This window comes from Wyeomyia smithii, chromosome 3 (assembly GCF_029784165.1).
Source record: "Wyeomyia smithii strain HCP4-BCI-WySm-NY-G18 chromosome 3, ASM2978416v1, whole genome shotgun sequence".
In the NCBI taxonomy this organism is placed as follows: Eukaryota; Metazoa; Arthropoda; class Insecta; order Diptera; family Culicidae; genus Wyeomyia; species Wyeomyia smithii.
Window position 1 is genome coordinate 191,791,302 of NC_073696.1, and position 25,394 is coordinate 191,816,695.

Genomic DNA, 25,394 nt, shown 5'->3' on the forward strand with positions numbered 1-25,394 from the left:
TGATAGTCACTCAACAAATTGTTAAAAAAAAAACTGCGCAAAAATAACCATTTGTATTTTTTGTGTACTAATGACGTTGTTTCATAAACAGAACCATATTTGATTTCTTAGTATGTAGATGTAGAACCTTTTTAAAACAAAATTCTTACTATATTCCCTTTGCTGCTTGCATTGAACAAAATACAAAGAGAATTGCCATGACAGTAATGCGCGTGAAACTGCTGTATATATTTATATAAGCTGATATATTGTCGACATCAGGAAGCACGTGCTTTTATCGTTGATAGTAAACAGTTTACCAACAGTCAATTGTTGTGTAGATGCTCAGTTACTGCTTGCATCTTTTGCGTGCACGAGAAAATTATGTAGGTATATATCGACTGGAAGCGAAATCACCCTTTGCGAGGGAGGTAGTTTTTTATCCAACCTTCCAATCAATTGACGACATTAAAAGCACTACTGCCCGCACTAGCACTGATGATTCATTGTGTGTCGTGTCTTTCTAGAAAGTGATGAATTTAGGTTGTAAAAGTATTGAGTTGTAAGGATTTTGCTAAAAACAATTCAGTATTAATAACTTTGAGGAAACAGGTAATTTAGATTATGTAATATTTACTATATTTTCTTTGTTTTATTTACTTTATTTTCTCAGAACATAGGAGATAATTTTTTGGATGGTTACAAAACTTCGCACGCTTCAATGGTAAAGCAAATGCCACTTGGCTTTCGACATGCAATTACAATTAATTGCTGGTTATCAAAGTGATTATTATACAGTAGAAAGAGTACTTATAATTGACGCCCTCCCAGATACCATCACGTGTACTAACACGTTTCCGTTTCAAACGAGGTGTCGTGCTCTACATTTTCCTACGTAATTGTTACACGTTGCCTCGTCAGGTCATTTCAATACAACATTCACTTTTCCTCGAGCGAATGGTGATTCAACGATCAACTATTTTACTGACTAAACAAAATAAAAACTACTGTTGGTTATGGTATTAATTTGACATTTGATGTCTAACCAAACATCAATACGTCCAAAAAGAACTCACAGAATGTGATAGCTGATAAAGGTTTTTGTGTTGATTCTTTGACGTTTAGTTATCCATATATACTAGCGATTAGGATAAACAATACACAACAACAATATCGCACACTAGCCTGGAGGGCTATTAGCGGTCTCGAATAAATAGATTAGTTGAGAGAATTTGTTATCGATATTGTTCTTGGCACATTTTGCATGTTGTTGAGACGATAAAAAGAAATATCTTTAAAAATTTTGTATACAAATTAGGACGTTTGTAACTTGCACTCCAATAAATGTTGAAAAATAACACTTTATTATTAATAATTTTTTTATTAGTCATTGGACTTGTTTGTTGCCAAATTCAGCATATAAGGTGTCAAAAAACCAATAATAACAACAAAACGGCTTGAACTTTTTTTCTCCTCCCCCCAATTTTGAAGGTTTTTGAGGGGGAAAGGGGTTGACATGAAATCAAAATAAAATATGTACCGGCCTAATTTACAATTCCCATACTGTACAAAACAAAATAGACCAATAAACATTCATCGCTCGTATAACTAATTATTGTAAATTTTCTATAACTTTTGAATTCGTAGTTCCCAGGAAACTCAAAATGAATCTTATATATTATATTCTTTGAACGAATTATAGAAATTGTAGGATTAAATATTCAAAAATAGGAGGAGGGTTGTATCCAAGACACGACCGCATAGTTGACGTAGGATTACAATAGTTTTATATTTCCCTTTGAGGCTTTGTTTGATTTAAGCTTGTTTTACTTTTGGCACGATTAGATTTTGGCACACATGTCCCAAAAACGAGCGATTATGTCTAGTCACATTTCTTAGTTTGCTTGATTATTTCAACCAATTTAAGGTCAACATCCTCCAAGAGAAGGGTATTTTGGCTCTTTATGTGGCCGAAGCGGATGACCGGAATCGGTAAAACGGTTCCTGGAATATGACCGGAACATGTGCCGGTAATATAATGATCATGATCTAAGCAGTACTAAGCCTATAATTACTCGGGTAGTAATATCAAGTATCTAAGTCGTCAGCCTCAATTCATAAAGCGACACCTCAAACGACTAGGAACTAAAACTTGTTCATTGGAGGAAATATCTATGAAAAAAAAGTCATTAAAAGAGAACCGTTCATTTTTGGCATGGTTTAATCTACAGGAAAATTCTGCCGTGTCGTGTTTGGCAAAATCGAACTGGGTCTGTATTTTGATTATTTATTTGCAGCACTCTATTTTAGAAGAAAAAATATTCTCTTTAACATATATGAATGCCATTCATTCTAATACAGTCAATTTTCTTTAATACGCGAAAAGGCAAGCTTCTATACAGACCTAAATTGAGTACGATTTAGTAGAAATTAAACAATATTTATTTGTCTCATGAACGATGGCTCACTCTCCGATCACCAAGCGGCAAAGATGTCACATAGTAAAATTTTCCTACAGTTACAAGTTCATGGAAAAAATAACGATAAAGAATAACAGTTTTTAAACAAAAATGTATATTCACAGAAAATTTAAAATGGACATGAGAAAAACACAGTGTAGAGTTCAAAAATAAACAATGCATTTTATCTGTACAATGAACCTGATTCATATACCCTGCTACCTGATTCTACCGACACGTACAGAATTTTGTTGTGGTGGCGCAGCGTATTTTGCGGCACCCGAATGATCATATTGAATTCTGATAGGGTAATTGCTCCATTATTCATCTCAACAGCTAGCTGCACCTATTTTCATCTTATTTCTTTCATTTGTCCAATTTACCGTCAAATTTCTACAAATCTTTGCGTCTTGGTTTTGTCAAGTGGTTGAAAGCTTTGCGTTGAAAATATGGTAAAATTTGACGATAAATTGATCAAAAATGCGTGATGAGATGAATATAGGAGCGGGTACCCTATTTGCTACTATATGAAACAGAAAGACAAATCAAACGGCAATTCGATTGTGTTCCAGTTCGCAAAACGATACCTACGCGTTAACCCAACACGCCGCACTGTGCGTCGACAGCGGCAATGTAGTCTTCACTTGGCTGCACACAAATAAATATCGAGTTTTACTGTACTGATAGACGACGAGTGACCAGCGCTTTATTCATACATTGCTCGGCGAGTACTGTTGCCTGTGCCAGCATGTTTTCTTTCAAGACATCAGTTTTAATAACATTTTAACAGCAGAACGTAAAACTGTCTGATAGTAAAGGCAATTACGAACTTTCCGAAAAAGCTTCACCTTCAAGACATCAAATCAGTTTAGGCTCATGGAAGCGAACATTAGTTCACCTATTGGGACGGGGAGATTCTGTCATTTTTTTTTTGCCACTGCTATACAGCAGGCAGTTGGTGTCTACTCATGAAGTCTGTGCCAGGCGTGCTCGCATGTGATTGGTACATTGTTCGTGGAAATTCGACCTTGAAACTTTTATGAAATTTTCACTATTTAACAATGAAATGATGATGATAACTGAGGAATCACAAAATTGTTCATCATTTTATCAATCCAACGACATATTGATTATTGTAATCCATCATATGGTTACATCAGTATCACCGTTTAAAATCTTTCATTCCAATGTTACACCTTTGTCTTAGTTTCCGCAGAATGTATCTCGATATAGTGCGGTTAGACGTAGTCCTACGTCAAAAAACTGGAAACTAAAATTTACTTAACTCTGCTATTCATAAAATAAGGGCATATTACTCAGATCAGATCTATGCGACAAAGTTTACTGGCCTAGCTGGCAACCGACCCGTCTCACAAAGCGGCGGCCTCTTGCAAAATAAAGATAAGATAAACAAACTGCATATAAAATATAATTTCTGATTGAATTGAATGGATGTGAAAAAATGTTCAAGATAAAACAAAGCTAAAAATTAGTGATTTGTCGCGGAAGTAAACCAAAAAAAAAATAGATCAGTTGTGTTTTTGCAAGAAACCGTCATTTTCGATTCGATCCTACCTGCGGCGCAGCATTCTATAGCGTATGACCTTCATCAGACTTCCGTGATTAAGCTGATCGTGTCCTCAGCGTTTCGCTTCATTCGAACGAGCTGTTGCAAACAAGGCTGCGAATGTTCCTCACATTTAAAGGGGAAGTACATAACTGTCAAATCATTGTTTGACTAGGTATTACACCCAACGCAAACGGGGAACATTTTATTACTTTAGAGTAATTTTTTATTACTTATTGTGTCTTATGACTGCGCATTATACACAAAGAGTAACAAACAAAAAATAATAAAAATTATGACGGCCACACGCTTGTATGTGTTTCTGGAGGAGAACATACAGCCAAGCGCCGCAATGCATGTGTTAGCAAGACTTCACCCGCTGCATTTGTATTGATGCAACGATCAGGTTTATTTTTGTCCCCTTCATCCACACATAATCAGAATCTCAACAGTCAACCTCAAATGTCTAATTAGAAACACTTTCGTTTCGTCCCCCAGTGTTTACTTGAAATGGAAATATGTAATGCTGTCTGACCAGAGTTGCCGAAGTTGCGAATATTGTCTGGATAGGCACGAGTATTGTATTTTCAAACAGGTGCAGATAAGTTTCCATGAACCAATGAGTATGTGTTTTAGATATCTTGCAGGAAAGCGAATGTTTTTGTTTTTCTCTAACGCAGTTTACAGATCGTGATGTCATTTCAAGACGCATTTCAAGTCTTTGAAATCATCAACGTTTGCATACTCTATGAGGGGGAAAATGCTGCTAGGCAGCTCTTGTCATATTTTTTCTCTTCTCCGTATGCGAACTAATACACGCACACCGAATGAATTGGAGATTGAAGAAACTTGTAACATGTGCAACATATGCGACGGTGTGTGATTTTTTTTTTTTGCTTGAGATGGAAAGGGAGCAGTTTTCGACAAAAAATCTTGCATGTGGTTGAAACGACCATTATTAGATAGTCGTACTCCCGTAATACGTGCTAAATATATGGCAGTATGTGTTGTTACTTGACTGGGGAAGAATTTTATTGCCTTTTAAGTAATAGGTTTGTTACCAAAAAGGCAATTTTGCGCTATTGCTTCTAAAGTAATAAGGAAAAGTTTTGCGTGTAGAAAGTCTATTGATCGCACATCGAAACAGAACAGGTACAGAAGAAGTGGTAAGAAACCATCATTTTGTTCAAACGTAGTTCAGCTGTACTTGACTATCTCCTGTTTAAAAATAATCTGTAGGACATAGAGTCTCTACAATACGGACTATCAGCAAATCGCATGATATAACTATTACTATTTTCTACTTCTATTTCCTTCTTAGCGAAAGCAATTCAATTTTCAATGTTAAAGTTTTTTGATTTGAACTCACGTTTATCAACTGACAATTATGCAGTGTGGATGCAATGTAGCTTAAGTATTATTAATAAATATTTTCTTCGACTAGATTTTCGTTTCTTTTTTCATTTTTTTCTAAAGGTTTTTGTTTGTAACGTAAGTATCTTATAATAAATGATCAAATAATTATTCTGTGTGACCAATCACAAATGGTGACTTTTCAACATTGTTAGATTCGTATTTTTAATTGCTGGATGCATTCGCAATTAGGGGCAGTTCACATTTCACGTGGACACTAAAATCGTCATTTTAGACCTCCCGTCCCCCTTCGTGGACACGTGTGGACATTGACCAAATCCCCTCCTCGACGAGGACAAAGCATAACTAAAAAAGCAAACGCCGTTATAGTTAAAAAAAAATCGAAAGAAATATAATCATTATGCTTTGAATGATTGAAAACACACCAGAAAAGCAACACAATGAATCCCGAAATTTACTCTTAAAAGACTTTAATTTCTAAAATAGTTGTAAACTAAAGGCCTTGAGTTGAAGTTTGGCCGACTGTCACTAAAAGCTCCAATCGAACTGCCAAAAATCGTTCCAATCGAACATGAGCAATGCTAAAACTATGATGAAAAAACTTTTGACTGTTCGATTGGAACTTTTCAGTGAAAGTCGGCCAAACTTTAACTCTAGGACTTTATTGTAAACCGGTCTAAGAAACCAAATACGAGATAAAAACAAAAATTACTCCTAAGAACAGTTTAGACCAAACACGAAAATAATAACACTGGTCGACAAAATGAAAAAAGTGCACTCCAAAAGCTCAAAAAATGGAAACCAAAAAAAATGGATAAGCTATTCAACCATTCCTATGATTTTTGGTGCCCCTAGTCATTACCAAAACGCGTCAACTTACGTGAGAGTTCGCATAGTAATTGCTCGCCGGGTTCGTCGCTTCAACATTATGTTTACGAGAAAACTCATTAGATGATCTCAAAATAATATCTAATAACCTAAGAAATCAACTACAAACCAGAAAAATTACCAAACTAAAGCGAAAATTATCAATTTTAATTTGAAATTTCGGGTTCCGGATTGCGGTCCACTACTGGAGATAAAAGTTTGTGCCTCAAAAGTTGCGCAGTATTTTTACTCAATTTGAGAAAAAAAACCTGTTAAGTGCTAAACAAATAGTTTCTCGATTAGTGCGTTGCACTTAACAATATCATTAGCGAAAAAGTTCAAACTGGTTCATTTTGGTTCACACCAGTGTGTGAATCGATAGTATTCCAAATTGTATTCAAATAATGAAGAATGACGAATCAAACGTCAACGATTTCACTTGAGAAAACCAGAATTAATTGGATAATCTGGAATGATGTTTCAATCATAAAAGTGTAAATTAACAGAGAAGGATGGTCTCATTAGTCGGAGTCGGTGATCTACCCGAGTTCAATGTGTTTTCAAAGCAATTCACTCAAGCACAGCCAATAATTATGCAGCTTTCACACTTAAATTAAACCAGTTTTCATACGCTATTGAAAGGAAATTTCTCATTACTGGAGTGAACGTGTGACACCCAAGACTTGTCGGTTGAAAACTTCTGCAATGCCTTTCTTGTATGCGGTATAGAGATAAGATTTGTCACGAGTTAATCACCTGATCTAAGCGTGCGTGTGTATTCCACCTTTGATGAAATCGCGGATATCTGTTAAACCGAAGACTATATCGTTGACGAACAACGCAACCTTCATTTTGGTGTAGCCACTTAACACTTCTTTATATTATCTCAGTGAGTAACAGTTCCGTACACTTCTGTAAAAAATGAATTTAGTTCATGGTTCAGAACACGGAATCCTATCAACAGCTAGGCTGATTAGATAGCAGCTAAGTGACAAATTTAAGACGCACGGGTCCGGTTCGCATGCAGTGGTCATTTCTTTTTTATCAAAATCGAACCATTTCAATTTAGGCCACCTTGTTTATAAACAATATAATTGTCCAGTCATGTGTTTTTTTGATGTTGTTGTGTGTGGTAGTTAGTATCTTTCCAGTTATCTTTGGGTGCAGCACGAAAACGTGATGTCAGAATAACGGCATCAGCGAGTTAATCAAAATCACGAAATCACACAGTCGAAACAGAAAAAATTAAAATAAAATAGATTGTCGTTATGAGTCACCAAAGTATCGTGACATATAATAGTTTTTTTTTTAACAACTTGCGAATTGTTAATCATTAACTATAAACCGGCAAATTCAGTCGCGCGTGAGGCGAACAAGAAATGCTGATGTCATTTTACTACGATCGTAGAAAAACTTGATATATAAATTCTGAGCAATGGTAGCGGCTTCCGTATTTATTGCCCTCACAAACCTGTCGCGCTGTGCTTGCGCTAAAAGCTTATTTGTTTGTTTGGGCTCGGGATCGTGTGGATTATTTTGAGTTGGATGCAATGTTTACACAATAACTGCTATCGTCGCACAGCAACAAGCTGTACAAAATTTCCGTACATGCTTCAATGTTTACCAATAAAGAAATCCTCTGTATTGTGTGATGCATCAGTTGTGAAAGCTAAACAATCTTCTGTGTTTTTTGAACGTGTGTATAAAAATATGTATCGATCCGGTTCCACAATAAACTCCTCACTATTCTAGACGATATGGCGGCAGTCACACTAATAAACATTCATGACTTTTATATGCTCATCACCGATGACCATTTATTACAAAAACACAAAATTTAAAATAGTCGTTTTGTACACCACACTTACATAGCAGGTTTTGAGTGTACAAAAATGCACAACAGTGATACTCGAAGCATCTATTGAGTCATGATTTAAAACTATTCGAAAATGATGCATTTCTTTGTTTATTATGTACTATTGAACATTTCCGCCTTCAATTAGCATGATATAGCACAATATTATCGCCTGTATTTTGGTCGCGATTGATCAAGATCATTCTAGATCACACAAAAAAAACATTCATTTCATACTTGGGAAAAGTGAGTCATCCTTCGAGGTGCAACTTCTGGCTATCTCACTTGTATAATGATCAATATCGTCGCCGGTCACGTCAAATGTCGATTCATTTGAGGAGGTGAAGAATATTAGTCTGCTAATTACTGCTGTTCGAGATGGTTAGACCTTATTGTTCAGAATACATCGAGGATTCGCGAATGTGAGATTTTTTAGCCGCTATGCTAGACACTCGGTTATTTGCAGTGACAACTGGAGTCACTTTACACTCAAACGGAAGTGAAATGAGTTTATACGGTAACAACTTAAATGAGAAATACGGTGCAAGGTGCAGCCCACTAATCGGGGATTTTTACTGTCTCTGCCGCAAAACCAGTAAACGCCGAGAAACGTTTATATTCTGAAGCTGCCTCACGCTTGAAGACAGGTTCATTCGTCACGGAAATGATCAACAGTCGGTTTTTGGAGTTATGAGTATTTGTTAATGACATGCCATAGTCGTTGGAAAACTACGTCAATGCAAAACGCAGGTGTTAAGCAATGAAATTGTTGCAGTTCCAGCGAAACAGCGTCACGAGACCGAAAACGTCATCGCAACCGTGCACCGGTTTGTGCATGATATCATAAATCACAGATTTTTGAAATCTGGTTCCTTTTCGAAGACGCAATTCTGTACATTTGCCATTTATCTGCTTCATCTGTTTATTTTCATTTTTAATTAACTTTTATTCGTTTTGTCATATCTTAGATAAGTTTAGAAAAATCGGTTCCTTATGTAAATGGTAAAATTACCGGTAAAGCACCGATAAATCAATAATAAATGATGCCATAAACAATAAATAATCGTCGCACGTGTGTTCCTAATTAACTGTGACAATCAATTTGGCGACCATTCATTTGGATTATTGACCTTCGGTACCTTCATTCATCATCAAGTACTTAACGGCACCATACTAGACTGATTCTACGATACTGCTTTTCGGTACCATACTGGCAACAGATTTTACTGTCATTTTTGCTGGATTAGGGGACGCTGCACACTAACAGTAGTACATAAATTTACTGGAAACTATTCTTATCAACTTTATCACTAGCATTTTTACTTTGATGAATTGAACATTCAAGCGAATAATAAATATTCTATATGTTCCACATTTATCTTCTTTCCAAATTATGATTTTGAAAATATTTATTTAAAAAACAATATCGCACGCTTAGCCTTGGGGCTAATAGCTAAAAGCCAATAGCTTTTTGGCACATTTTGCATGTGAAGGAAAAGTACAACGATACACCGTGCCCCAGTGCTGAGTCGAGGGAATTTCCAGCTCGAAAAGATCCTCGACTCGATCGGGAATCGAACCCGATAACACAACCGTGTGGGAGAGCTAGCCGACCGACATCGCCAACCACAGAGCCACGGGGACCAGATTCATTTACCGGTTTCATTATGATTTTCCTTAAGTTTTAGCACTCAAACATACAAGAAAATCATAATTTTGATCGTTTACTTATAAAGATAAACGAACTTCGGTTGGTTTTTCGCGAATTACTCGTGAAGGAAAAAATGCCTGTTCTTAATATCAAATTTTTAAATCTTATTTAAAAAAAATGTTTATTTTATTTTTCCTACGTTAACCTTGTCATACATAGAGTATTGCAACTGATAGCTCTGCTCTACGTTACTGATATTATTTTCCCTTATGTATCCTGGTTTTCCTGATCGAGTAATAAATTCCCTGACATTTCCTGATTTAAAAGATTTTTCCAAACTTTCGCCACTCGTTCTAATTAAGTGTTTTGCGTACAAATTGGGAAAACTTGTTAAGAGGTTTACGGGATTATGAGTCTAGCTGGGAAGGTGGAATGGAACTTTCTTAACGGTCATTGGGTTTGTGCTATGCTCATGGCCATCATTGAAATTGTTTTGCATGGCTGTGGTATATATTACACGAAGCCTAACCGCAAACGTTCAAGCATTTTAGATTTAAGATTTGACACAAACAATAATTTACTCATCACGCTAAAAGTTAGGAAGAAATGCATCGACTTACCACTCTCATATGTAATATTATAACCGTTCTTTCGGGTCATGATGGCTATCTTCTATATTACTATCACAGACTTTAGGTAATTAAATACTAATAACACAGATATGCCGTTCCACATTGACTGTACACAAATCAACAACTAGATAGATTCAATCACAATATTGCCTCTAGAAAAGTGCATCCGCCCAGTATCATGTGTCAACCATTTTACGAATCTTCACTCATGTTTTCGACGAAAAAAAAAAAACAATTTATTTTGGTTCCGTCAGCGTTTACGCAAACAAAAAACCAGGATGACACTTTATCACCGTTCAATTTGACTGACGGCTGAAATGTGGGACGGTCGCTCCATAGCTTGTTGTGAAGTCGGCTGGTGACGATATGCAAGTATTTGGGATTTTACACAAGTGATTCACCCGTTCGGTGCTTTCTTCCCGTTTCTAGGTAAATCAGCACATGAAAGTGAGAAGGCTTTCTTCCTGTCGGGACGGTCGCTATCGAACGACTGACTTTTTGTAAGCCGGCTTGGACTACCTCAACCTAACCCGCGGACGGGTGGCCTTGAGTACTGTTGTGTTGGTTGCTACTAACGGCTGCAGCCGTATAATAACAGGGCACTCCAAGGGGTTGGCCAAAAAAAGAGCGACACTGTTACCCGAGTGTCCTTAAGGAACGCTTCCGGATAAACGTGGCTTTGGAAACGGAAGGTCATGAGCACAAAAAAATGTAAACTGTTGAACCTGGAATTTTCATACCGGTGTCGGTTTTTAGATGTAGAAAATATGTATGTATCAGGTAAAAATCCAATTGGTTGCATAATTATGGAAGGTTACCACCAATATGTAAACAGATAGATGCGCAAGTTATTGATTTCTCGGTAGCTATCAGTGGACGGTGAAGAGGATAACGTTCAATATTCTCCTATTCCCGTTACATACCTGTATATATGTACACCGAAGAAAAAAAAACAAAATGTTACTTCGTGATAGCATACTTCGAAGAGTCTACACAGTGACAGGTTCACCAACGCTAAGTATTTAGAAATAACGGATACATACACATATTTCGTAGACGGGTAATGATAAAACATAGACATAAATTAGATTATTAAATAATGGTTGTACTCGGTTCCCACAGACAAAGCGATCAATTTTGTTTTCTACCTTCCGGAAATTTGTTCCATTATCAGTTTTCTTTCTATGTTGTCAGTGTTAGAAAAATTTCAACTCAAAGGTTCAAACACCTGAGCACAGGCTCTCGAGGGGATGGGTACAAAAATTATCACCACAGTAACATCGTCCTTCACTGATAATGTATATAGTAACAACTAGTGTTGAACTTATAGACATTCCTACTACTTTTTGGACAAAACCAGCACCATTGCTGGTCATCTATAAAACAGTTAGTAGAAGGAGCCTTATGCGCAGAGATGCATCTTACGTTTATATACAGTATGCTAAATAATATATCTGCGATTTATCGTAAGTTGGATAGGTGCCAGTTGTGATTGTGGCGGCCAAGAATAATTGAATGAATCAACAACGATGAATGAGAACGATACTTAATCTAAAATCAGTAACGTCAGCCATGAATTCATTTTTTTTTTTGTAATAAACTGGAAATATTAAACTCTTTAATTGGTTATCCATTCTCTGTGTTATTTGCATTAACTCTTCGTAGCGCCACTTTGTTAATTGGCAAGTATTGGACAGGCAGCACCTTGTCAATCATAGGTTTTCAATATTTTTCATGTTTACAAATTTCTCGGTCGAACGAAACAGCGGTGAGCTTCGCAAATTTTCGGATGACAAGATTTGAGAGATCGCGCTGTCATTTCACATTTACGTTGTCATCGCAAGATTGATGGACGTTCTTTCTAACCTTCGACAAGTGTTTTACAAGTCACCAAGTCTGTCGATTTTTTTTCTTCCTGGCTCAAATTCAGAAACATTTATATTAACCTGTTAAATTTTTTTGGCAGTACAACTACTGTTCATGATATAAGTCAAAATTCGTGGTTACGGACCGAAAGTGCAGCGTCTCCTTGCACTACTGATTTAAAGGAGACGCCTGGTTATTTAGTCTCACCAACCATTAACAGCAGTGAAGAAATCGAAAAATATTTATTCGTGACTTTGATAACATTGTTCGGTTTGATTACATTACTGTTCCATTAAACTCTAGTTCTACCGACTTGACGGTCTCCAATAAGCTGTTCGTCTTTTGTTTACGTTGGGGAACGGAGAAACCGTTTCAAGGTAAGCCATTTTCGAGCAGCAAATGGTGAGCAAACTAATTTTGAACAGAAAAAACTGCGTAGCAGTTGGCTCAATTAGTATACATTCTACCTACCATTCGAACTCCTAACTAAACAAGCGTTCTCCTAACAGTATCGACAGTTATTTAGATTGGATTTGAATCACGGTATGTCGAGTTCTCTGGCTTGCACAGGATCAACAGATAAAAATAACTCACAGAGCTCCCGGTTAAATCGAGTTTTATCGATGCATAATTACAAATCAAATAAAGAACGGAAGTACGGACCTACTAGATGCTGAATCACAAGATATTCATGCTTTTCAACCAATGGTATGCATTCAATGTTGCAGGAATTGCAGTTTTCGTCAATCGATCAGTGTATTGATCAGTCTGCACAAGGAAGCACACCCGGCACGTTCGAATGTCGTTCAGAAAATTATAATTGATTTTGATAACACTCTATAAATCACGGATACATCGTACTTGGTAGTAAATAAATGCGAACCGGCGGGATGCTCTCGGTTGCTGAAATGGACATATACATACTCTCATATAGTACGAGCTAAACAAAAACTTACCGCCAATCGAGCTCTCGATGCGGGGACGCATTTTCCTTGTTGGTAGAATTTTGGCAAGATCAAAAGAACCGACTTCAAAAGAAAGTATGAATGGATGAAATCTGCAAAAATATTGAAAACAAACAAAAACGATTGGTCATTGATAGTTAAGTACAATATTCGGATGACATGGAAATCGGGCACAGATAAATATTAAAAATAATCAAAGTTTGATCTAAGAGAAACATTCGAATCATCATTAATGTAATTCGAGTGGATTATTATAATTATTAAAGATATTTGTTTTTCATTTAAAAATTTTCTTACATTTTCTCAAGCTTTCGAACTTGATCTAAAATGTTAGAAAACAAATCTAGAATGAGCCTAAATAAAAAAAAAATAGATTATGGACCTACGACTTAGCGTTAGTATTTCTGTATCTATTTTAAGATTTGTTGAGTACATTTTCCAAATTTGCCAAAATTAAGGCAAATACCGAATGTGTATTGCTGCAAATATAATTTATTCGTTATTGAAGTACCCGCATTCTTCTGTGATTGAAGTGTCAATTAATTAAAATGTCTGTGATTGAATTTTAAATTGTAATTTTTTCTCAGTATCAGTGCTGCTTTGGTTTTTCAAGTGTCGGTACTGTTTTGAAAAACATGCAAAATTTCCATAAGATGTTGGGCGAAATCGTGCCTACCAACGAAACTGGTTCTACATATTAAAAATTCCCAGTGCATTGTCGGTTCTCTCACAAAAAAATTTTCAGATTAACTCATGATCTATCTTTTAATCTAAACATACACGCAGAAGCCCAAGTCTTGTACAATCAATGTGTCTTCCCGATTTGCGCAAATATTGCATCAAAATCGCACAATAAATGTGTGAAATGCATAACGCAACAGTTGTATTGCGAATACATTGACATAGATTGAAATCTGAATATATATCATATACACGAGAATCCGGTTCCGGTGAACTTTAGTTTCGGGCGAACAATCATCTAGGGCGCTCGAAAAATCGTGCTTCATTTTCGTGCGCCGGTTCATATGAACGACTTGCTCATCCCTAATAATACTCTGCAGCCAAAACAGCCCCCAGTGATTCATGTTCCCACACATAACTTAGTTACGCTGGTGCCAGTAACGTGAAATCATATGCATATCAATAAAACCAGAGTCATAGATAAATGCAAAATGTTTAGAACAAACTCAATGTCCTTTTCAATTGTAATCATTAACAATGATGTTTTTAAATGACCGAATTCATTAAAGTGAACCGATCAGTTAATATTATCATTAGAGCAAGATCGCGCCAAATGACCTATGGTCGAATATCGACCATTTTTGATTTGAATGAAACTTTGCAAACGTATTTGGCTTAGCAAACTGAGCATTTTTCACAGGTGGAGAGATTTTTTACACCCATGAGTTACATTCTAAAAGGGCGTATGCCTTTTGGCATAGGTTTTATTCGAAGCATTGTAGCCCAGAAACCGTTGGTTGTATAGAAAAACTGTCCGAGAATAAGTTGTAGGGAATTAAAAATGCACTATAAAAAAAATATCCACTGTACAAAAAAAAATTTTTGACCAAAAAAAAAAATAAAAATAAACACTAAATTTCAATTAAAAAAAAAGTTGTTTTTTTTTATTTTTTTTTTTTAAAACTTGACGTTAATACGCAACTTTTTAAAAAAAAGTCCAAGATGGAGAAATGAAAAATATTTTTTTTATGGTAGATTAATTTTTCATGAAAATTTTAATTCAAACATTTTTGTATTCTGATGATTTTAAAAGATGCAGAGAGTCATTTTGAATCAAAAAGCTCTTGGTAGTAAACATTCTAAAGGCATTGGTTTTCGAGTTATTTTCAATTTAAGCTCGAAAAATTATAATTATTTAGAAAAATACACGTTTTTCTTGATTTGTCCATGGTTCTCCAGCAAAAACCATACGTTCATTGGAATGCTTGATCAAAAATATACAATTCATTCTTTGACAACAAAACGATTGGGCGAACGGTTCTCAAGAAAAGAGTTGAATGTTCTAAGTTCACCGTGTTAATCGGTATCCTGGGGATTCTTACTCAGGATTCTCTGCGTGTTAGTAAGGGTATATAAATGCAGCTCTGCCTGTCTGTCTGATCTATATAGGCTTGGAAACTACTGAACCAATCGGCGTGATTTTGTCTATAGGGGTTTTAGGGGCGGAGAAAGGTGACTAAGATAGTTCGAGACCCCTCTCTCTTCTGGAAGGGAGGGGTCCCATACAAATGAAACAGAAATTTTGTACAACTCGAGAGGCAATCAAGCAAATACAACCGAATTTGGCACGTGGATATTTTGAGGGGTAACAAATAAGTCCATAATGGTTCGACACTCCTCCCTCTACTGAAAGGGAAGGGTTACAAATAAATGAAACACGAATTTCTGCACATCTCGAAAAATAATTAAGTAATTGGAACCAAATTTTATATGTTAAGGTCTTTGGTAGCAAGAAAAATTCTCGAATTTCTCCACAACTCAAGAACTAATCAAGTAAATGGAATCAAATTTGGCATGTGAAGGTTTTTGAGAGCAAAATATATTTTTATACTGGTTCGACACCATTTCTCATATCCTATGGCCGATTTGTCGTGCGTTTGCAGACTATGAACAAATTGCAAGGAATCAATCAATTTGGAATGTTTAAAATTATTTAAACACAAAAATGGGCGGTACGAAGTTTGCTGGGTCAGAACATATGTTAATATAGTAATGTTGATTGAAATCTAAATTCATTTTTTAAATTTTTCAAACCAAGGCACACCATTTGATGTTTTTAGCTGTCATTTGTTTCTTGATGGATGTCTCTTGTGAACAAAGTCAGTAGCATTGTAAAGATTTAATTAAAATTTTAATTGGTGTTCCCTACTGTAATTGTTTGTAAATTCTGCTCTTTGACTCCTCGATACACTATTACGATATACGCTACGCTCACTTAATAGCATATCTGCCAAGTCTTTTATTTGAGTTTGAATTGAATGTGAATTATTAACATTTTATGACTGCAGATCACAAATATCAATGATTAGATTTCACTCCTAGCATTAGGTTTCTGCCCTTATCAGCAATATAATTTAATGTCTATAACTTTTGATTTAATCCATGCAATTGATTCGTCGGTATCTTTCAATTTTCTCTCTTCTCACAAATGATACGATTTATCCATTTACGTAGCCATATCGTTTACATAGTGCGAACAAAGGAGCAGGTATCCACGGTAAAATATGTTACCTGATTTTCTGGTTTCAACAATGACTCGATTGATTAATGGATGTCTATCGAGTAAAAAGCACTTAGTTCACTTTTGCACTCGATGCCATGAAATTGAACCTAATTTTATGATTGCATTCTAGAAACTCCTTTCACTTGTCAATCAGTTCTACTCAACACGGGGAGACACTGAGGAAATCCATTCTCCTTTTCTGTGGCGGTAGAAAATGAGAGCAATTTCCTCCCTTCATACACAAACGGCCGACAGATGCTTGCGATACGGTTGATAAACACGAAATGAGAAAGTGTCGAACGAAACTCTCTCACTAACCGAGCCCACCATCGTACGTTATACACGAACTAATAAATATGACCTCTCGTCTCGGATCTTGTAGTCCGGGCGATTTTCCGTGACAATCTGTCTGTCGACACTCGATATCTCGTAACTGCAAATTTCAACATGTGTTTCTGCAGTTGAGTACTTCGTAACGCTAAATAATTTGTTCATTGCGATAGGAATATATGTAGGTTTTGTGTTGAGCAAAAATACACATTATTTTTGATTAAAAGATGAAACGATTTCTAGATTATAATAATCTAGTCCAAATGACTTTTCTCTTCCATGATATTTCGTTGACCTATATTGCCATGCGTTCTCTCAATTGTAAACATCGTAAACAGTAGTCATGTTTGACTGTGCCTCCACATTTTTTTCAATTGGCTTTTGCACATGCGCCTGGGACGTTTCTGTTTTTAGTCACGAAATAAGAATTGCCCCTCAGGACCAACACGGAACTAGGAACGTGTCTGCATCTTTTGTTAAGAAGGAACTGTGCTGAAGACAATACATGGTAACCTAGAGGTGAATTTTGAAAATTTATAGATACACTACTTGTTCACTTTTTGAAACATAAGTACAACAGCGCGTGTTTGCGGCTTTAAAAAATTACAATGATTAGCGGTAACATTCGCAACATTTTGTGGTTGCTAAGCCGTTTTTACGAAAACGGTTGTTTTGTTACGACTATCAAAAAAGTTTGTTTCGGAATACGATAAAAGAGTATTTCGAGTGTTTGAAATATTGAGGATCAAATGTATGATTTTAACGTTGAAACACCTGTAAATAAATTAGACATCGCTGACGACATAATACTGTTTGGAAGACGGCGAAATTGACTTTTGACGTCTCTCAGAAAATTAAGATATTTTGTTTTGAAACATATGTCTTTGAAACGTGTATCAAGAAACTAATAACATTCTAATCATTTCAAAAGTGTAAATTACATCAACTTGGTTTATACTTGATTCACAAAACGTAATTGCCAATAAAAAACATTGTTCATTTATTCACGTGTTTCGGATAAATAATCTTCACGCATATTTGAGATGGTTGGGTTTGACATTTTTCAAACTCGTACCCGTTCCGAATTCGTATTTTTTTCGGTTGAAACTTTTTATTATTTTTGTGTTTTTGGGGTTCGGTGAACACTGGTAAATTTCTATTTTTGCTTAATCAAATTCTGTCAAAGCTTGCTTTTTCGGCAAAAAAAATTAACTGCGCTGTCTTGAACGTTTTGAGTTGATTCAATCTTTTGAAACTAATATGAAACGTGGTAACTCAAGTGAATTTTTCCCAGCTACAACGCAACAGAAATATTTACTGGTTTAAGTAAAACGATACAACTACAACGATAATGGCTCAAGCTTTTTTTTCTGCCCGAACACGTGCGTGCCAATAGTAGGAGAAAATCAATACCAAGCATGTAAACAAACCGCATCGTACGTTGCTGGATGAATGTAAAAGTAAAATGTTTACTGTAGTAGGCGGATAAATTACTTTCAAGTGGGAGGATGTGCTGTTCCGGGACTATTGATTTTCAACGTACTAGTTTATGGCATAAGCTTGACTAACAAATTAATGCCATACTATAAAGTGTTTGTTGCATGAACCGGCGAAATCAACTAAAATTCTTTATCTAGAAAATAATTAGCAGCAATATAAGTAGTCTAACAACGTACTATATTTTTGCAACGCATCAAACAACCACTTCATAATTCTTGTCTACTCATGAAAATGGCGTGCATTTATTTTGGCTTTAGACTCGTTTATGACCCTGCCAGTAATAAAGCTTACAAAGACACGCGGCACACTGGAGCAGAAAATTGAATGAATGCGCATGAAAATTGCTGTCATTGAACACGTGAATGCATGGTATGTATGCGAATATCATATATCTGTAAGAAATATCGGCACACGCTGTTGGTTAGAATGATCTATTAAAATTTGCATCATTCTGACATTATTCCAACTCACTGATTACGGGTTCTTTTTGACGAGTTTAGCACTTCGCAATCGCACTATAACTGTGCACGTATCAAAAGTAATTGACGCAGTTACCGCGAAGCTAGATAAGCTGTGTTGCTGTAGTATACTGTAAAAGTGATAACTATATGTCCGTCTGGGTTCGTGAGTACAGTGCCTCGTGCATCCTACAGTCGAAAAAAATCCAGATTCATCCAGATGTATTGCAAAAAAAAAAAACACCAGACTATTGAACTGATTCGCCGAGGTCGAACAAATAGCCAGAGACATGAGACGTGTTGCGTGGTAGCTAGAAAGGGAGTTAATAAATAAATGGTATTTGTTTTCCAATCGCAAATAAATTATATAGGTACGTTGTTACTATAAGGCGGGAAATTTAATTACTTGAAGAAATGAAGATTTGTTTCCAGAAATGTGTTTCAATAATTTGAAAATAACACTAAGTATGCGCATTCATTCGTTCTTTAAAATTAAAAAAAAATGTCTTTAGAAAAATGTGATAGTGAATAAAACTAACGATTGCTGTTCATAAAAAAAAATCCATAGAGTAGGTATTCATGATCATGACATCATGCACATCTCTGCATGCAATTAAATTAAAAGGAATTACCGTTTGCTACAAGGCGTGTGTGATAAGCCTTTGTAGTAAAGCATTAACAAACCCCTCAGATTCCGTGTTGCCACCTCTTTGTTTATAATAATTTGACGATAAACATGGTTATCAACATACATCGTAGTTTTTTATAATCTGTCAAATCAAAAGACAAGTTTTTACTGTGTAAATCCGATAAATCGCTAACCATGCTTTTCAAAACCATACTAATTGACGGAATAAAATGTCTATTATAACTCAGGCGCTATCATTTTTATTCCACATTTTGATTAAGGGCCATCTAATCAATATTGTTTTTTAATCATCAAAATATATATATATATTAACTCATGATTTGCCATGTCAAATAAGCTATTTTAAAACTAAAAAAATCGTGATTTTCGATTTTCATTTAACTTTGCACAGTATGATTAAGCTTAGTAGAAACTGCAATTTACGACATTAGTTCATTAATGTCCTCGTTTATTCATTTGAAAAGGCTATTTGAAAACAGCATCAAATTAATAAATTTTGGACAAAAGGGACAGTTGATTGAGCTAATATTTTCAGCGAAAATGTGATGAATGTTTTATTTGCCATTTTTTTTCTTTTTGCTATCATCAAATTTTGAAAAACGATATTGAAAATTGTTTGATTTGGAGCGTACAAATAAAAAAAAATGCGCCTATCTAAAAATTTTGATTTGTTTTTATTTTTTAAATTACTAATAAAAAATGTCAAGGTATTTTTATATTTTATCTGTTTTATTGTTAGACTAAAAATGATTGATTTACGTTGATGCATGAAACAACCCAAGGTTTTCTGAACTGAACTAAAATTTTGAGTATACTAAGGTCGCTTTTTACGCGAGTTTTTTATACGCGAATTCCGGAATTTACGCGTTTTTTTACGCGGGATCTTGAATTTACGCAGTATTTTTTTGCGTAGAATTTACGCGGATTCCAAAATTTACGCGTTTTTTTTTGCGCGGATTCCGGAATTTACGCAGTTTTTTTACGCGGATCCCGGAATTTACGTAATTTTTTAGCCAAATTCCGGAATTTACGCGTTTTTTTTACGCGGAATCCGGAATTTACGCGATTTTTTGCGCGAATTCCGGAATTTATGCGGTTTTTTTTTACGCGGTACGTCTTCCCGCGTAAAAAGCGACTTTAGTGTATACTCTTCGCAATAAAACGATGTGATTCCACCGTTTTGGCTTGGTTTTGACAATAACGAGCTAGTTTTGAGTCCTTGTGCTTATTCCAGATACTAGGCATACATATCACAGATCCAAGCCGATTATTTTTAACCAAAACGGGTAACCCATAGAGTGGTAATTTAGTATCGCCGTATTGACCTGGTTTTGACTTGTCAGCTCTATAACATAGTCATTTAACGCGAGTGCGTTTCCGACATGTATAATTTTTGAGCAATTTGATAACACATTGTCTACCATTTTATGACATTAAATATTTGCACTACAGATTCAATATTTATCGGACACATTTTTGCAGATAAATACTTACCCTTTCGCGAAGTGTAACAGATGTATCACAAAATGGCTCTTGAAAAATAATCATTTGGCAGACACAAGGGACTGGAATATTTGCAGCTTACTGATTCATATTTTCAATTGAAACAAATGGTAGAGCTCAAAACTTGAAACCGGCTAACGCACCTTATGGGGGAAGGATTTCGCACACCTTCAACTAGGTAATGGCGACCGAAATAAAAGCAAATAAAAAAAAATCAAACCGCAAAGCACATCGACGAGAAAAGCATTATCCCACAACGACACCGGATCGATTAAATGATGGCGGCAAGCACCTGGATTTTTAACAAACAGTATCAAACTACGTAATCGGAAGAAAAAACAAGAAACACGATTTTCACTTCCTGCTTGTTTTCTTCGAAAGGAAACTAAACTGCACGATGGCTGTCACGAGCTGCAAACTTTAAAAACCGTGAAAACATGCGCGAAAAAACCGTAGGGAAGCAGCAAAACGGAGCTCCACTTTGCCCGCTGCAAACCGAATCACCACGAATCGATGAATGAATTGCTAGCTGGTCTGGTCGTTACCGCTACGCTTCTCTGTCGGCTAGTCAGCCTATACACCAGAGAGACGCCGAAACACTCACCGTTAACGCAGCTGTCAACATCAAAACGGGCGATTTGTATAATTTTGCATTGCCGTTATCCGTTTTGATGTTGACAGTTGCCTTACGGGTGAGTGTCTTGTCATTTCTCTAATGTATAGGTTCGCTACTCTGGTGTATAGGCTGACTAAGGTGTATAGGCTGACTAGTCGGCACGGTCGGCACTAACACCGGCAAACTGTTACTACTAAAAAGCCATTTCACTATACAAGGGATGATGGCGAGACCACTTGTAATCATTGCAATACAGATTGTATACACATTTTTAAGTTTAAATTTTATAATACCGATTGCAGATTGTTTAAAAAGTAGCAGTAAGAAGCAAATTTTGTGCAGATTTTTAGATATGCACTGTGTCATTTTCAGTTAGCGATCAAACAGGTGAATTTTTGGCATCCCTGTAGAGATGAGAGCGAAGAGAGGGATAAGAGCCAATTCGCTATACAAAAGAAAATTTCCCAAATTTCAGAATGCACTGTTTTCTTGTTCCCGGCGCTCGTACGCAGCCTAAATGACACACTTCCTTCGAAAATATACACTCTAAAAAAATACATTGTACAATACAGGGGAGGCGCGCTGTTGAAATTTATTTTTAGAGGGCACAGTTGGCCGTACTGCAAAAAGCGATGTTTATTTGCGTTTTCAGTGTTTCTCTTCAGTAAGTGGATAAATCGTTTCTTGTTATGTAGTTCTGAAAAATACATAAAATTGTAAAATTTGCATAAATTCAATGTATCTGTTGATTGTAGTCCTAAACCATATCATTCCAATTCCACTTTTTATGCCGCAAATATCATATCATGAATATCATGAATGCAAATATTGTCCTTTCACAAAAAAGTAGGAGGTTGTATCCAAGACACGACCGCAAAAATGACGTAGAACTACGTACACTATTAACAAATGCATTGAGTGTTTCATTACCCTAGTAACACAACTGGTTTTATCAAAGTTTTATAGCGCTTTTTTGGCTGTATTCAGCGCTATAAAACTTTGGGAAAATCAATATTTTTACTTGGGTAATGAGTTATAATGTCTACTAATGAAGGGTTGTGAATTTCGTGAACCGGATTCAGCAGTTAGCAGAACGTGCCGAGTTAAAAACCATACACAGCACAAACACACAAATCATACCATATCATAGACACACACACACATCATACCATATCATACAAACACATACACATCACACCATATCATACACACACAGCAAGCAAGCGACCAATCAGAGGACGTTATTTTTATTTCAACAAGGCTTAACAATTTTCAATAGTGCAATAGTTCTTAGATTCAAACAACATTTTTCTGCATTTGGGCAGATGCGTGTATAATTTTCCAATCGATTGCTGCAAGAATGAAGGAAATCGGTTGAAACCAACCGACCTATTAGCATTTGAAAAGGGACAAATTTCGTCCCAGTTTTTCAGGTTGCATCCCTGTGTGGTATGCTAAAGTAAAACGTAGCTCTACGTCAAAAATTAGAATGCAGGGTATTTTCAAGAAAAAGAAGAAGCAACACCCGCAACTGTCAGACATCTCAAACACTGGTAAAAAAGTGCTGTAAGGAATAGCAATCGATACACGTTCAACTGGGGATAGTAAAATGTTCGTAATTGAAATACAAAAATATCCGAATAAGTTTTATTCTCTACACCTCATTAGTTAATTAGAGTCTTCTTATTTGTTTCTTAAGCCTGTATTACACTCTTTGACCGAGCGTCAAATATTTGTCATTTTTTGACAGATAAAAATTTGGTCAAATTTAATTGTTTGTCACTCTCCAATTTTAACATGGGGCAAACACGGGCAAACAACAACCATGATGTCAAATAAATTTGACCATTATGTCAGAAGGTCAAATATTTGACCATTAGACAAAGAGTGTACTACAGGCTTTAGGTTTTCGTTTGTCTTGATCGAGAAAAGAATATCATATTCATCATCAAAGGCATGTACGATTTATTGCCATCAGCGATGGGCACCATTTCGCCTATTTTTACTGGTTTGTTAAAGTTCGCATGCTTTTGTCGATTTGATGTATTTATCACAACAATGCCATGATATATAAAATAAAAGTCGTGGGACAATTATGTCTAACATGTTATGATAGTAATAACGCTACATGTTATGATAGTAATAAAGCTTATTTTTGAAGAGTCAAGAAACAGACATAGAAACAATGCGCTGTACGCTTTTGCGGTACTGGAAAACATTTATGTTATCCAAGGAAACAAATTTCCAAAACAAGACTTTCTGGAGCTTAGGAATTCTCATGCTGGAGCCAATAGAAGTTATGGGGAAATTAGGCCTTCGAATGTCGTTTGGCGGTAGGGCTCAGAAGCTTCGGATTTTCGCTAGAAGTAAATGTTAAACATAAAAGGAGATGATGTTAACTAATAATTTTAGTGATTTTAGTTCCGTGAACAGTGAAAAAATAATGTGGTATTCATAAGACTAATTTTTTTGGCCATGGGCCAAACGCCGAAGTTACGTGACAAGTTGGTTGACCTCGAAATTAGAGCGGAGACAACGCCATGGAGACCATTAAATATCGAAACAGTATTTTGCAAACAGCTCCAAATGGCCGAACTATAACAATACTAACGAAGTCCGAAACTTCAATTCGTCGAAGCACGGAAGGTCATTTTTTGTGAAAACTATGTTATATTGCATACTGTTTCAGCAACATCAAATAATGGATTATAAGTAGTTTTTTTTCGTAGAACATTCTGATTGCAAACCATAATGCGGCTCTGCTGCATAGTCAAGGGCAAGAAATCAAGGCGGCACTAATAGCGAATTTTTTTATTCCACCAGCTCACCTCGTTTTGACCCGGAAGCGCACTAACTGCTGTCAAAACCCTTCTTTATTCGCTCGATTTTGACCCAGTTTTGTCCTGCCGTGCTGCCCGAAGCGCACTGTAAAATTTGTCAGCTTCAACCCACTTCCGCACGTGCTATATTCGTGAACAGTTGTCTGACATCTCTTTCTTACTTGCGTCTTAAATGGCAATGACGTTTTATTATTCCTCGGCAGTTTTGCCCGCACACAGTGGAATAAAGAAATTCGCTATGAGTCAATGCTATTCAATTTCAATTGAAGTAAATTAAGAGTGCATACGCTTTGACAAACAAGTTCTTGAGTCGCATTTTTATCGGTGCTGTCTGAGATTGTCATTTTCGGTTGTCAGTTGCGGTTGTCAGTTAGAGCGCAAAATTCTAGTTTTTCTCTGAAATCACAATAATAATATACAAGGAATATAGAGTTAAGGGGATAAGGAGGGAGGCACAGTGGTTCGCCCATTGGCCAACAATAGATTTTTTTTTGTTTACTGGTTATTAGCGATTATATTGATTGGTTATGAACCTGAGAATGAGAAAAAACTGTTTTTGTTAGCCTATTGAGCACGAGATAAGTGAGGGTGGTTGACACTGGCAAAATTAGCCTAAGCAATACGTGTTTTTAACACTGTGTATACATACACCATGGAGCAAATCCAATTGCTTTTTTTGTTTATTTTCATCATGAACCTTCAGAAAACAGCTATGTTCTGCTATTGCGGTGTTGTTTGGAAAGGTACGTGCTAAACTGTAATCAGAATTATGCCTTGTTCAGACTACGCCGGATATCACCTGATATCGCCAGATGATATCGGATACCACCTCGAGCGTTCACACTTCAGTGAGCTGATATGATTTGACATTTGCTTTGGTAATTGAAAAGAGAAGAAAACAAAAACAGGTCAAAGCTAAAACAAGACAACAAGAGCAATGGGATTAGGATAGAGATGTCAGCACCAACGCGAGCTCTCATATGCAATTGTCAACATGTGCGGGATGAAAATAGCAGAAATATTTCCTTCCTTTTTTCTC

At 36.1% G+C, this 25,394-nt stretch overlaps 2 protein-coding genes across 4 annotated transcripts in view; one reads left to right on the plus strand and one right to left on the minus strand.

Moving 5' to 3' along the window:
* The window catches only part of LOC129726714 (influenza virus NS1A-binding protein-like), a 39,187-nt gene extending 17,764 nt beyond the window's left edge, over positions 1-21,423 (minus strand). Inside the window, exons 1-2 of one of the 3 annotated variants that reach the window (XM_055683730.1) lie at positions 20,891-21,423; positions 13,207-13,307 (exon numbers count right to left, since the gene is read on the minus strand). In XM_055683730.1, coding sequence (XP_055539705.1) covers positions 13,207-13,237 — 31 coding nt within the window. In that variant the 5' untranslated portion in view covers positions 13,238-13,307; positions 20,891-21,423. Of the gene's footprint in view, positions 1-10,372; positions 10,881-13,206; positions 13,308-16,467; positions 16,742-20,890 lie in introns of those variants that run through there. The other 2 variants (XM_055683731.1, XM_055683729.1) reach the window with 2 other exon arrangements.
* LOC129726715 (USP6 N-terminal-like protein) overlaps positions 18,834-25,394 on the plus strand; it is a 29,211-nt gene continuing 22,650 nt past the window's right edge. The window contains exon 1 of the mRNA XM_055683733.1: positions 18,834-19,118. The gene's annotated coding sequence lies outside the window, so the exon portion shown is untranslated. The remainder of the gene's footprint in view (positions 19,119-25,394) is intronic.